Genomic DNA, 14,488 nt, shown 5'->3' on the forward strand with positions numbered 1-14,488 from the left:
TTGGGCTCAAAAAACGCATGTTTATCTATAAGAATTACTATGAATAAGCATACATCAATGTTCTTAGTCAAATTACTCATTTTTTATGAGATATATGATTATTTTGCTCACGAGGGCTTACTTTTGAATCAAAACATCGAAACAATGCTTTCGTGGACAACCTATCACATAAACACTACTGAAATGCTATGAAATAAACACGAATTAACTGATAAAAAATGAAATTGAAATAACCTATGACATTGGAGCACTAAAAGATAACACTCCAAACAAGAAATGACGTCGCCGTTAAAACATTCAAAATATACTCCAAGCCAAGATGCAATAATGTTTATTAAATACACGCTCACAGTATCTCTAGTCAGGGAAAACAATCACAAATTCAAAAGTGTCTTTAGTCAGGAAAACAACCAAAACAATCACACAAGGTTCAAAAGTTTAGAAAATCCACAAAACCTCTGACCTCATGAATGTAAGAACCAAGCATTAAAGACTTTTTTTTGGGGTCACTCGGTAAACAAATCTCATATAACTTGTTCCAGAGATATTGTCCCATATAAGAGTTTGTATTTCAAACCAAAAATATTTCTCGTACTGTCCATTTTTCTCATTAATTCTTCAACTTGAACCAGTTTCACATCTCAATAGAATGTTAATACCATTTTTGCCAACCATTTAATGTCCAAAGTTATGGGGATGTAGCGCTTTCTTCATGTCAAGCAAATGTCTCTGAAATCTTTAAGTTGGTTGGTTTGGTATTCGGAAGAGGTAATCCATGGATATCTTTGTAATCAATGATGAAAAACTCTTGAAATTACTGATGATTACAGTTGAAGTGTTAGCCTCACATTTCATGTAATTATTGGTCGCCAATTAGATGAAAATTGTATGTTTTTATGTTCGTCAGAAAAAAGTTATAACTTTTAAAAAGCCAAGAGTGAATTTTCGTCCATCTTGTATTTTGATCTGAATTATTTGTGTCTTGATTACTCAAAAACATGCGCGTAACATCAAGGTAAATCCGTGCGATTTTGTCTGAATAACTAAGGCAAATGAAAACAAAAACAAACTTTGCAATGTGGTGGTGGATTGCCCCTTTAATATGAAGCTTTTGGCTTGCACAAAGGGGTCCAGACGACTAAAATTTGTTCCCTCCATTACTTTTTGTTTTATTTCTACTATATCTGAATTAGTCGTTTAGCTTGCTAGACTAAAATCAACACAATGAACGATCGTTTTTTAAGAGTCACCGCGACTGACTAATACTTATCAAGTATATTTTCGTTCTTTAGGCTAGACTGGAGTCGTTTATAAAGCGTGTAATACTAATAATTCCAATACTAATAATAATACGGATTTAGTTTGTATAAACGACTGGAAGAATCCGGTGTTCCAGCCTTATAGATACCCCGGCTAGCTACGCAGAGACTTGCGTAGCGAGAAAACAATTTATCAAGCAACAACAAACTCTCAAAACGAAATCAACTCAAATGAAAAACTTTCAATGCACAAATCCACACATATTTTTTTTTCTCAAGAATTATTTTGAGCAGGAAAAAATGATAATTGCAATATTGACACTTTTCTTTTGTTTGGAGTTAGTGCACAAAGGTTTCTAGACGACTAAAATTGTTTCATTCATTACTTTTTGCTTAATTTCTACTATGTATAAATTAGTCGTCTAGCTTGCTAGACTATCTTTAGGCTTAAAAACCATATTGAAACCGTGCAACACTATAATTAGCATGTATATTTCCAATATTAATTTAGATTTCAATCGCTTTTTCCTTAATGTCGTGTTTTTGATGGCTTATGGCTCGCTTTTGATGAAAATATTTTTTTGCATATCAAAGAATGATCTAGTTTTTACGCTTTCCTTAGGATGCATGGAAATACTTTTACAGTTTTTGAAAAAGCCATCGGAAAAGCTTAACTTTTAACTCAATTTTCCTTTTAGGCTCCACTGTTCCGAAATATTCCGTTAGAATGTTTGCGAATGATAACAGTTGCCATACAACCCATTTCTTACCTTCCGAAGCAGTTTATTTTTTCCAAAGACGATATCAAACACACGTTGTTCTATATAAAGAAAGGTTCAGTAGAGGTAAGGATTTTTTTGATTATTTTATGAATATGAAGAAAGGAGTTGAACCTTTCGAACGAGAAAATATTTGACAAGCAATTTAGGCATGACGTTCTAAATTTACAAGCCTAGCAAGCGTGCAACGACTTCGATTTTTCGCGGGCTCAACCTTTCGAAGTCGTTGCATTGACGCTATTTCAAAATGTTCCATGAATAGCAGTAGTGAGAGCCGTATGTTCTGTAAGCATCCATCGTGTGCACAGAGTTGTTAAAAACAAGCTAACTTTTTTCAATGATCAATTAGGCCCATAAGATCACAAAAACGAGTGGTGAGAAAAATTTTGACCATTTTGCTGGTCCCCAAATTCAAGGCTGGCACTTTATCTTTAAAATTTCCTATGCAAAACTAGATGATCAAAATTTAACATTCAAAATAATATCAATAAACCAGCTGCGCTGAAGGCCAGCCCGAAATGCTAAAAAAGATAAGATTAATTAGAACTCATAGCAGTATAAATTCGCTAAATCATGTGATACGCATTTTCTAGATAAGATAAGGAATTTCGGTAGAAAAATGGCCTAAAAGATCTTTAACACCTTGAAATATGGCCATATCAGAAGTTCACTAAAACTCGTGAAGGATTAGTCTGGATTTGCTGAATATCTACTCAGTGGCATTATTTTATTTTTGGACCTACCTCCGGGTACCCTATGTCCATTCGTTCGTCTGTTGTCAGCTTTTCTCTGGGTTGGCTCATTAGTTTTTTCTGATTTTTTGCACAATGAGGCAATGTCCAAAATGTGACAGAGCCTGATTTTCGGAAAAAAAAATTTTCCGGCCGAGAATGCCAGAAATATCCCGGAAAAACTGGTTTTTGGAACTTTTTCGTGATTTTATTTATTAGTTTTTTCTGATTTTTAGCTCAAAGATGCGTATTAACAATGCCCAAAACATGGCCGAGTCAGATTTTTGAGAGAAAATTTTTTCCGGCTGAAAATGCCGGAAATATGCCGGAAATTGCCGTTTTTCTGGATTTTCATTGGACTATTTCCTTATAATTTGTTTTTTCATTCAAAAACATTATTAATAGCAATGCCCACCATCAAACATGTTTAAATTTTCAATAAAATTGATTTTTGAAGCCGCAACTATTCAAAAATCGCCGGAGCAACCTATTTTCGCCGGAAAGACGGTATTTCTTGAATTTCTCGAGCTGTACTTTATATTTTTTTATGAAATTTTGCACACTGATGCAAAATGACAATACCTAAAATGTGACGGAGCCAGATTTTCGAAAAACATATTTTTTCCGGCCGAAAATGCTGGAAATATGCCGGAAAACTGTTCTTTTGGTATTTTCTCAAGATTTTATCATCAGTATTTTCTGTTTTTTTGCACAAAGATGCGTATTAACAATGCCCAAATCATGGCCGAGTCTGATTTTTGAGAAAAAATGTTTTCCGGCTGAAAATGCTGAAAATCGCCGTTTTTTTGGATTTTCATTGGACTTTTTCCTTATAATTGGTTATTTTTTCATCTTTATTTTTCTCTGATTGTTTGCAGAATGATGCGTATTCGCAATGCTCAAAACATGACCGAGTTCGGTTTTTGAGAAAATGTTTTTTCGGGCCAAAAAAGCCGGAAATTTCCTTCTTTGCATATTTTCATTGGATTTTTTAGTTTCATGTCTTTGTTTTTTCCAAATAAAAACATCATGTATAAGAATGTCCACGATTAAGCATGGTTCAATTTTTAATGAAACTGATTTTGGTACAGGAACTTTCTAAAAATCGCCAGAACAGCCGAGAATCGCCGGATTCCATGAACTTCTCGAGTTGTTCTCGTATTATTCTGCATTTTCATACTATTCTTCTCATTTTTCAATTGTCTTATTACATCAATCTTCAGGTAGGTTCATCATTCAGCATGTAGCTTGTTTATTGTATTTTGTCCTTTTTGTATGTTTTTCGCTGTTTTGAAGTACTCAATTTTGCAAACTATAATGCTCATACAAAGTGATCGCGTCTGTCAGAAATGTCTGGAATTAGGTAAAATTCTGGAAATGTCTGGAAAGTCTAGAAAAAGACTGGATTGGCATACCTGTCTAGAAGTGTTTGGAATTGGCATACTTGTCTAGAAAAAAAATATGGAAATGGTCCTGAATAAAGTCTAGTAAACTTTCTGGAGATAGGAAACTTTCATCTTGGCTTTTGAAATCCCCAAAAATTTGGAAAACCTTCGTAACAAATAAAGTGTCTGGAAAATACTTTATCAAAATGTCTGGAAAATTTTTTACATAGATAGGTCAAAAATAAGATATAGCTTGCCTTTGAGAAATCTGGATTTTCAACTTGACAAACCTGTAGCAGCTCTGGGTGTCAAGCACGAAAATCAGTTCTGCTAAAAACGCCAATTTCATACCCTCGTACCGTGAAAGCGAAAATTAGTTCCCTTAAAGTATTACATACTGTACCCCCTTAATAGGAATAACTCAATCTCGATTTTTAACATATTCTAGGTATTGGATGAAAACGATGAAAAGCCTATCAAACTTCTAAGGGAAGGAAGTTTTTTTGGAGAGGTGAGTAAGTCTCTTTTATTCGCTTAGCTTTTTGGCCTCTACATAGTAATCTAAATACAGTAATTTCTTTTCTTCTTTCAGTGTAGTTTTTCTTACATATTTTCTTGAAATAGGGCCCAAGGATTACCTCTCACTTTCAGTATTAGAGTGTTGAGATTTTTAGAATGATTTTCCCTAAAAAGTTAGGGATATCAATAATAAAATGGAACATTTTTTTTGGCTTCAGCTACCTTTAGCGTACTGGGCCTTTCATTAGCATTCTGCCTGGTGTCAAGTGTGTAACAATTTACTAGGCGGCACAGCACAGGCTAGTACATATTGTGAAAGATTTGATTGGCTGAAACATGTATGTTTAGAACATGATTGACAGAATAAAAAACAATTGCAATTGTCTTTGTTGGTTAAAAACATAAAAGGAGAAAACTCATACAATTAACTATTAAAACTATAAGAATATAACAGATGTAGTACGTTTTAAGAAAAACAATGTGATTTACACAGAAATAACCGTAACAAACCTTCTTTAAAAAAAGTTGTTTTTACATTTCTCTATCATGTGAACAGTTCAGTTGTTCACGTGGTAGGGAAAAAACATCTCTGTATATAAGATCAAATGTTATGAGTTATTTCTCGTTGTTGCAAATAAGAGATAGCCGAAGGGTCTAAGGCCTTGTGTCCACTCCGGATAATTTTCAACGGATCGGTTTCGATCGGAATATTTTGGAAAACCGATCCGGACAGTTTTGCAATATCCACTTCAAATTTTCTGAACCAGATTCTTTCTGTTTACAATATTTATACAATGAAAATTTAATTAATTTAATCTTCTTACAGATGTTCTATTGTTTGAAATCAATAGAACCGTTTCGATCTGGCACGGCTCGAAAAAAAAGTTGAAAAAATTCAACTTTTTTAAAAAAAGTTGAAAAAATTCAACTTTTTTTCTATCCGTTTGGACCAAAAACACGTGAACATTCGAACCGTTCACGTGAAACTAATATGAAGCAAATGTGTTGAAGATAATCCCCAGAACAATAGAAACCGTTCCGAACCGTACCGATCCGTCGAAAATTATCCGGAGTGGACACATGGCTTAAGGCGTCTTTGGCTTGTATTAGCGACTCCAGGTTCAAATCCCCTCTGCTACTCTAGTCTTGTTCAGTTCATATTTTTACTCGCAGGGCCTTCATGCCCTGTGGGCCTTCATGCCCTGTGGGCCTTCATGCCCTCTGAGCTTCTTGTTTTTAATTACGGAGATATTTAATTTCGCGTCGTATAGTAGAGGGAAATTTGTTCGTTTTTTTGAGGTCGCCCGAATGTTTTAGTCAAAGCACTTGTTATACATTTTTGGAAAGCTAAGTGGTAGGGGAATCAAAATAACTTGGTGCCAGTTTTTTTTGGGGCGTTTTGGTGTGATTTTCGGACAAATACGACGGTGTCAGGCAAAAATCATAGGGTGAAAAATTAATGAAAATTTTAGCTTGAGAAAACAGAGACATGTTGTATATTTTTGGAAAGCTCTCAAAAAATTAAGTTTAGTGATATATTGCGAGTATAGGTGATTTCTTTACCTAACTCGAGATATTAATCCTTAAAAACAGTGTTTTTCAGTGTTTTTCAGCCAGAAACAGCTGTTTTGTCCAGTTTTTGCGCTTTCGGAAGTTCAATATATCACTAATCTTAATTTTTTGAGAGCTTTCCAAAAATATACAACAGGTCTCCATTTTCTCAAGCTGAAATTTTCATTAATTTTTTTTAAAAATTTGTTACGAGATTTTTCGAATTTTTGACAAAAAAACATTCGATTCTATTTCTAATGACGTCATTCCCTTTCAAATTTCGGATGTGAGCTGAGTAAACGAATCCAACACGATCCAACACGAAAAAAATATGTAAATGTTGGACAAAATGTTTGATGGCGATCAAACTTTCATCCAACAGTTTTTTCCTTCTTCCAACATACCCTGTTTTTTTCCAACCGGATTTTTGTATTCGTGTAAACGATTCCAACATTCCATCCAACAGCGAGAAAATGGCATGTTGGATGATGTTGGATGCTATTTTCTCTCTGTTGGACGGAATGTTGGAATCGTTTACTCGAATACAAAAATCCGGTTGGAAGAAAAAAACAGGGTATGCTGGAAGAAGGAAAAAACTGTTGGATGAAAGTTTGATCGCCATCAAACATTTTGTCCAACATCTGTCCCTTTTTTTCTCTTGATTCTTGTGTTGGATCATGTTGGATTGGTTTACTCAGCTTCTATCCAACATTTGAACGATAATGACGTCATTGGAAATAAAATCGAATGTTTCTTAATAAAAAATTCGAAAATTTTCATAACAAATAGAGAAAGATGGTAGAGAAGCTTCGAAATCGAATCTTTTTTGTTCGGGAAAAAGGAAACACAAAGTAGCTCATTGCTTTTTTATAATCAGTGGCATTTTTCAAACAAGATGGACGCGAGCAGCAATAATAGTAGTGCTGGTTATATTGATAGCGACGAAGAGACACTTGCATTGTCTGAAATAAGAAAGAATGAAGTGGAGAAGAAAAATCAGGATGCAAAGGACAAAAATAAGAAACAAAGTCAATGGAAGAAAGCAACTAAATCTGAAGATGAAAAAGATAAGAGAGATTGGACCGGCAATGAAATAATGGATTTCATCGACATGTTAGAAGAAAGAGTTTCTTTAGGGGATGTTTTTCACCCAGATTATAGCAAACGTGACATCAAAGAGATCGTCTACTCTGAAATGGCTGAAACTTTTGGAACAAATATTAAATCAATTAAAGCCAAAATCAACGGATTGCGAGCTCAATTGGGACGAGGGAAAAACAAAGAAACGACAACCAAAAGTGGCCAGGCAACCGATGAGTTATATGAAAGTACCTGGATTCATTACCGACGATTATCTTTCTTGCTCCCTGTTATGACTGCCTCAAGAAGCAGAGAAACTATAAGAAAAAGAAGAGGTGATGTTGATGATGGTGATAATCATGAAATTGTTAATGACGATGGTGAACCACCCATGCCTCCAAAGTTGAAGAAAAAGTCTATTGCCGAGCGTAAGTTGGACTTATTGACAAAATGCAATGAGGCTATTTCTAAAAAGAATGATGAGGCAAGCAAACCTAAGAAGGACAACGATAAGAAAGAGCCAAAGGTGTCGACGTTCGCACTCTACATGGATGAGAAATTGAGGGGTTTCGATGACCGAAAAAGGAAATATGCAGAAAAGTTATCAGATGTTATTTTTGAATTCGAGTTTGCCGATGAAATGAACAGCAGCATGAACAATTCTTTTATTGGTAATATACCAAACATGACACAATCTTCATCACCCTCTCCAGGAAACGTTCCTTATTTCAATCATGGACCTTACAGTTCCATGCTGAGATGATCGATAAGCAAGTTATATGTTGATATTTGTTATTGTAGCTTTTTTGAACAAACAAAAGAAACAAGTCGAATGAAACTTACTAGATTTTTTGATATGATTCTTTTTCAAATATATAGTATAATGATATTTTTTCTTGTGTTACATAAATATCAGAATTCTTATTAAAACTTTAGTAAAAAGAATATTTCCATTGCAATAAAAAAATACTTTTTTAGGTATACTTATACTGCCATTGAACTGTCCCTTCGCTCATGAAGTAGTCCTTGAAATTTTCCCTTACTGCCTTAGCTGAAATTGAAGCATTATGCCCTGTTTTAGGAACCTCTAGCGAATGGAAATGGTCTACATCATTTTCTTCGCGCCATTCACCTTCAATAATGTTTCCTTCGTTATCAAAAGAATCTATTAAAGAGTCGGGCTTATAATTTTTCCGCGAGGTTTTACTCTTACACAGCATATTGTGGAGGATTAACGTTGTCATGGTTACGATTTCAACCCGTTCCGGAGAGAGTGGAATGGTAGTATGATATAAGCGCCATCTATTTGCCGAAATTCCAAAAAGATTTTCTGAAATTCTTCTAGTCTTCTAGCTATAGTTGTAAATTCTTTTATCCACTGTTTGATTATTTTGGGGATACAGCTTCATCATGCAGGTCTTAAGTGCAAATGCATCGTCACCCAAAAAGACAAATGGCATATTAGGATGCAAAAGAGACAGGGGCTTGTTTTTCGGAAGCTCAATAGTACCATCTTCGATAGACGACTGTAACTGAGATTTGTTCCACACTCCTCCATCATTGTTTCGTCCGTTAGATCCAACATCTGCCCATAAACACTCGTACTCTGGTCCTGCTATTGGCATTAAAACTATCGAGTGAGTTTTTTTGTAGTTAAAGTAAAACGATCCACCATTGTCAGGCTTCTTAATGGTCACATGTTTACCATCGATTGCTCCTAAAGCGTGAGGATAGTTCCATCGTAACTCAAACTTTTCCGCAATGGCGTTCCATTCATGTACAGATGGTAATGGCAAAAAAGCATCCTGCATTCTTTCAACAATTGCTTCGCAACATCCAGCGATGATATAAGACACAGCTTTAATAGATACTCGGAATTGAAAAGATAAGGAGTGAAAGGATTCACCTGTTGAAAGATATCTAAGTGTTAGTGCAAGTCTCTCATTCGAGAGTATATGACTGTGACCTCCACGAACTCTTTCTTGAGGTGAAATCAAGTCGTTGATTTGACTCAAAACAATCTCGAAATCTTCCACGCTCATACGAAACATTTGTTTGAAAGACATCCTATCCTCGATCATCAATTCTTTCACCAAAGTTTCAAACATGCCACACTACCAAATAATGTTGGATGAAAACGATGTGGGTAAACGATTTTTAGGAGATCCAACATCATTCCAAAACTCATCCAACATTTGTCCAACATTCTATTTTCAATGTTGGATGAAATGCTGGCATCGTTTACCTCAGCCTTAAGAATCAGAAATTCAATAAATGGATAAGTAATGAAAATATGTGTGGCAGTAGTTTGCAGTGAGTACGTTACGGAAATGAAATATTTGGCACAGCATCCTGGATTTGAGAAAATGCATTGCAATATTTCTTTTTTTTATCTATAGTATATGTAACACATAGTACAAAGTTAATTAAAGGTTCCTAGCCTCCCGCAAAAGGACCACCAGATTATACCGCCAGGAGGAAGGAACCTAAAATAAACTAACAAAATGAGCAATAATGATTAATAGATGAAAAAAAAACTAACTAACAGACAGGGTGTCTACGGGACCTTGAAAACCTTGAAAATGAACCACCCAACCTTGAAAACCTTGAAAACTATCAATTTTCTGGAGAAAACCTTGAAAACCTTGAAAAATCGTTAAAAACCTTGAAAAGCACTATCCAGTCATTCGAAAAGTAAGATTAAGTAAAAAACGAGGATTCCTTAAAAAAACTCTTTTGGCAATTGATTTTTGTAAAAAACAAAATCAAAAACAAGGCGTTTTTTAGCCATTTGAAATAGTCAAAATCAATTTTCTCTCGCCGGAGCAAACCATGGTTGCGCCTCCTCGGTCACTGTAAACAATTGGTAATTCTTTATTTCTACAGTTGGAAAACTAGGGAGATGGAGTATTTCTTTTTGTGGTATTGTTCTCGAGAGGGGGATAGGAATTTAACTGTGGAAGTAATTCCCTGGGCACCAAAAGTGAATAAATTTTATTTGCTGTCCTCTATTTTTCTTTCACCTACCACTCTGAAAAAAAAATTTCCTGTAACTGTCAACTGAGTATCAAAAAACCTTGAAAAGTACCAAAGTTTTAGCCAAAAAACCCTGAAAAACCACTTAAAAATAACCAAAAAAACCTTGAAAACATTGAAAATCCCCCAAAAAAATCCGTAGACACCCTGACAGAGGATAATGACTAACAAAAATGAAAAACAAAAACAAAAAGAGCTAGGAGAGCAGTTAAGAGTAAAAGACTAGAATAACAGTCTCCAAAAAACGGCTAGCATCAATATATCATAATTTTGGACAATGCTAAACTCGGGGTCGCCATAAAGAAATATTCTACACAATGTTTTGGGATTAAATGGAAACTATGTCAAGTTGAAGAAGGCTGTCAATCATCACAAGTCTGTCGTTAGAATAATTAGAGCTATGCATCTAAAAATGCTGTGTTGTTTCTACTGAATTTTGTCGACAGTTGCAGAAAGGGTCAACCTGTGTCTGTAGAATTATGCCTGAACTTATGCTCACGAAGATGACTGAAACCAACCGTTAATCGGTTGAGGAGAACAACGCCATCATTGTCACTAGCTCTGAAAACTGAGCTAGCACTGGGTCTGAGAAATCGGAGAATTGCTTGCTTAAAAGACTTAATAGTGGGGAAGATTTCGTATATGATTTCCGAGGTTATTCCATTCATTTATGCAAAAAGGAAAGAAAGAGGCACGATAACGCTCGGTTCTACAGAAAGGTGCCTCGAGTGGTGGTTTTATCCTTCGCCCTGCATTGCTTTCTTCTTCTCCTCTCTGGGGAGAGTGTCGATAGCCTCGTCAATCGAAAAGTCTTCGATTTAAATGAATTATCTTTTAAGGTTTTCAAGGTAAATTCTCAGGGGACCACAGAATCTGTTCAAATTAGGTGAGTATTCGAATTATAGGCGTTCGAATTACACAATTTCAACAATCTCTCTTATCTCAGTTTTCTCTCTCCCGTCTGTTTTCTTATTGTTTTGATTTTTTTTTCAAATACCGAACACAATTGGCCACGCATACGGAAACTCACATTCATACGATTTTGGATGTTTTTGTTTTTTTTCACCAAATTTGTATAGTCTAAGACTGGCAAACTCTAATACAATAATGACCGGTTTGGGAGGGCTGTACTAAGAACTATTGCCCGAGGTCAAGTAACTAGTAACTAACCCTAACTTTCGCGACATTTTTGCGATAGCATCACAAAGGTTTAAACTATGGCTTCCGAAGGTAACCTGATAGCAGCTGTGGAGTTTTCTACGCGACACGCTGAAGCTCTAAAGATCGCTGAAAACTAACATCTGAGGAAAATGGCCCTATCTCTACAGAAATTTTGAGTCAACTTTTTGTCTTGTGCCGAAAACTTAAAAATTAAAATGGCGCTCCATGAAAAGTGCGTTTTATAGATAGGAATTAAAACTCTGTCCCACAATGCTTTGCAAGTGGAAAGGTTTCAAATTGGAGGCGGAAGGTGAAAATGGATGTTTGTTATTGTTTTAAAACTCAAGTTTTTTTGGTTTTTATACTTTATAAACCTCATAAAAGTATTCAGTAATGGTTTGTATTCATTTTCTATAGCTTCAGTTTTCTTCTACTTATAATATAAAAGATGTTTGTTTATGATTTTTCTCTCTTTTTAAGTGATATTTGTGTATGATGTTATTATACTTTGTTTTCTCTTGTGTGATCAGTTTAAAGCAAAAAAAGATTCTTTTTTGAGCATGTTCATCCATTAAAGAACCTTGTTTGTGGAATACAATAATGTTTTGCATGCTTCTTTTCCAAAAAAGTTCTGAATTTGCTTTGAGAGAACTTGACAAATCTCCCGACCCAAAAGTTGTCGGCCATGACACCCTTCCCTGTCGACATTGCACTCGGACCTGTTCCTCTTAAATAAAATTCTACGCGGTCCGCGTACAGGCGCGCGACCATATTCTTCAGATTGTATATTTTCGCCCACGTCTTTAGAGCTTCAGCGTACTGGGCCAGAAAATACACAATCTGTTATCAGGTTATCCGAAGGAGGCAGATGTCAGAATTCTTCTCCAGCCACCAGCGTCCAGTGTTGAAGGACCAGCTGCTCCCTTCAATTGACAAGCTAGCTTCTTTATCAAAGAGCCATCGATCTTCTCGAAAATGTACCCACGACTTTGTCGATCGGACCTTCCAGTAGGTATTCTTCATGACACTCTTGTCCATTTGGGTGCTTTGTTTGGAGCGTTGTCAGCATTTCTTTGGTGAGGTTTAAAACGCCACTTGACTCGATATCGTCAAGGAGGCGGAGTGCAGGAACGACTTTACCTTTGGTCATTAAATCGTGGAAGTGTTTCGCTTTTTCTTCAAAAGTACGGTTGCCTTGGCCGAACACAAGTTGAGTTTGGAGGTAGCGTGCTTCACGAATCAGAGCGTCGAAGTCACCATTCTTCCATTGCTGAAATCTCCGTTTGAGTGCATCAGAGTTATCTTTTGACTTGAAATTTCGACTTGGTTTTTGTAGAAGAAGACACGGCAATATCATTAGAATCTTGAGGGAAAGTTTCTTTTGTGGCGAGTCATTGACCCATTCGTGAACCAGACGGGTCATTTCATCGATGATATCGTTCCCAATTTTGCCTGATGGGAGCATAAAGAGGTTCCGCTTTCACTTTACGCACTCTTCATAAGCTGAATCGATGATTTGGTTTAGCTCAGAGTAGGTGTGGTCAGCCCCTACTTGTGGCTCGTTCGATCTTACGATTATGAATGAGGTCAAATCTTTCGGCGTCACTACTTTTTCCGTTGACACTGGAGCAACTTCTTGTTTCTTCGAACAACTTTTTCCATGTCTTGTCCTGCCACTTTTGGTTCGAAAGTTAGTCCCACATATGTCGCATGCATATTCCTCTGCAACTGGCGGAAGCATCGGCTGAGAAGGGGGGAGAGTTTTGCCTTCCTTTGGTTCCTCTTCCTGTTGTACAGCATGCCTTGGGATCGAAAACATTCGGAAAAACGATTTCCTTGATCCAATGATTTGGTCTCGGGGAATACAGATATCTCGACTTTCTTCTCGGTGTTTTTTGTTGGTGATTTGGTTGACATGTCGTCTTCGCATCCACTGGCCATTTTCTGCTTTCGATGATACCGGTAAAGAAAGAAAAGGCTGGAATGTAGGCAGCAACACTTCGGCTAAAACGGGTGGTCCCCCAGGAGCAAGTCCTGGTCTTCCAGCAGAGCCCGTATAAGCCAAGAAGAATAAGAGTACGTTGATACAAAAGAGACCAGCTTACAAGAAAAAGAGGGTAAGCTTTACGGAGCGGTCACTTTGTATTGAGAGAGAATCAATTCTCTGATGATTTACCGATAAAAGCAGATCTTACAGCAGCGTCCGATAGTGATGATGAAAATGAAATCCAACCTCTGAAATCCGGCGTGGTTTTCCGTCGTTACGGAGTCGAATTTCTAAGACCTTCTTCACATCTTCTTTCGCAGCACAGCCGTTACCGCCGCAATCTTGTTAAAATGATGTCAACACATTGTTCATTTTCCTTTGAAAAAGTGACGTCACAGTGAATTTTCCTAACGACGGGCAACTCTGGACAATGTAGACCCGTCGTCATGCAAAAAGAACCAATTGCATTGCGCAAAAAGTCGTGTAGCCTGCTTCGAAAAAGTAACCGGTTAACAATACCGACTGTAAACTCTTTTCGGCAAAAACACGTTTGCGAATTTTCTTCGGCTTTGGGCTTATTTCTTAGATAGTGGTTTGTCTTAGACCATAGCATAGTCTATAGGAGGCGTTGAGATCACTTTTAATTTTCTCGCAGTGCAGGAAGTAGCGAGCACCTCACTAAAAACTGGGATTTTTCATCCCGTTTCTTAGTGAGTTCCACTTTGACGATTTTCGAAAAATAGAAGCCTTTCAAGTGCTTTGACGCAAATTCGATTATTTTGCTACTGCAGGAGCTTCAAGTGGCGTCAAAAAATCGAATGTTTAGAGCCCGAAAACCGGGGCTCAAAACATTCGAAAAAGTAGCAAAGTGGAATAGACGTTAATTGCGTAGAAAAAACGCGGGTGACGTCTAGTATAGGCTACGCAGGAAGTGATTGAAATTGCGATTGGTTTCATTTTTTGGGTGGAAAATAGTACTTTTCAATGATTTTATATTCAG

The 14,488-nt window shown here is 36.5% G+C and overlaps 1 protein-coding gene across 2 annotated transcripts in view; it reads left to right on the plus strand.

Annotated features, from left to right (window-relative positions):
• The window catches only part of LOC136806326 (uncharacterized), a gene marked incomplete at both ends in the record, with an annotated part of 116,288 nt that overhangs the window by 20,762 nt on the left and 81,038 nt on the right, over positions 1-14,488 (plus strand). For both annotated transcript variants that reach the window (XM_067062878.1, XM_067062879.1), the window contains 2 exon segments: positions 1,958-2,104; positions 4,603-4,665. In XM_067062878.1, the coding sequence (XP_066918979.1) occupies positions 1,958-2,104; positions 4,603-4,665 (210 nt within the window).

The sequence above is a fragment of the Clytia hemisphaerica genome, unplaced genomic scaffold, assembly GCF_902728285.1.
Source record: "Clytia hemisphaerica strain Z4C2 unplaced genomic scaffold, Clytia hemisphaerica genome assembly, whole genome shotgun sequence".
NCBI classification, from domain to species: Eukaryota; Metazoa; Cnidaria; class Hydrozoa; order Leptothecata; family Clytiidae; genus Clytia; species Clytia hemisphaerica.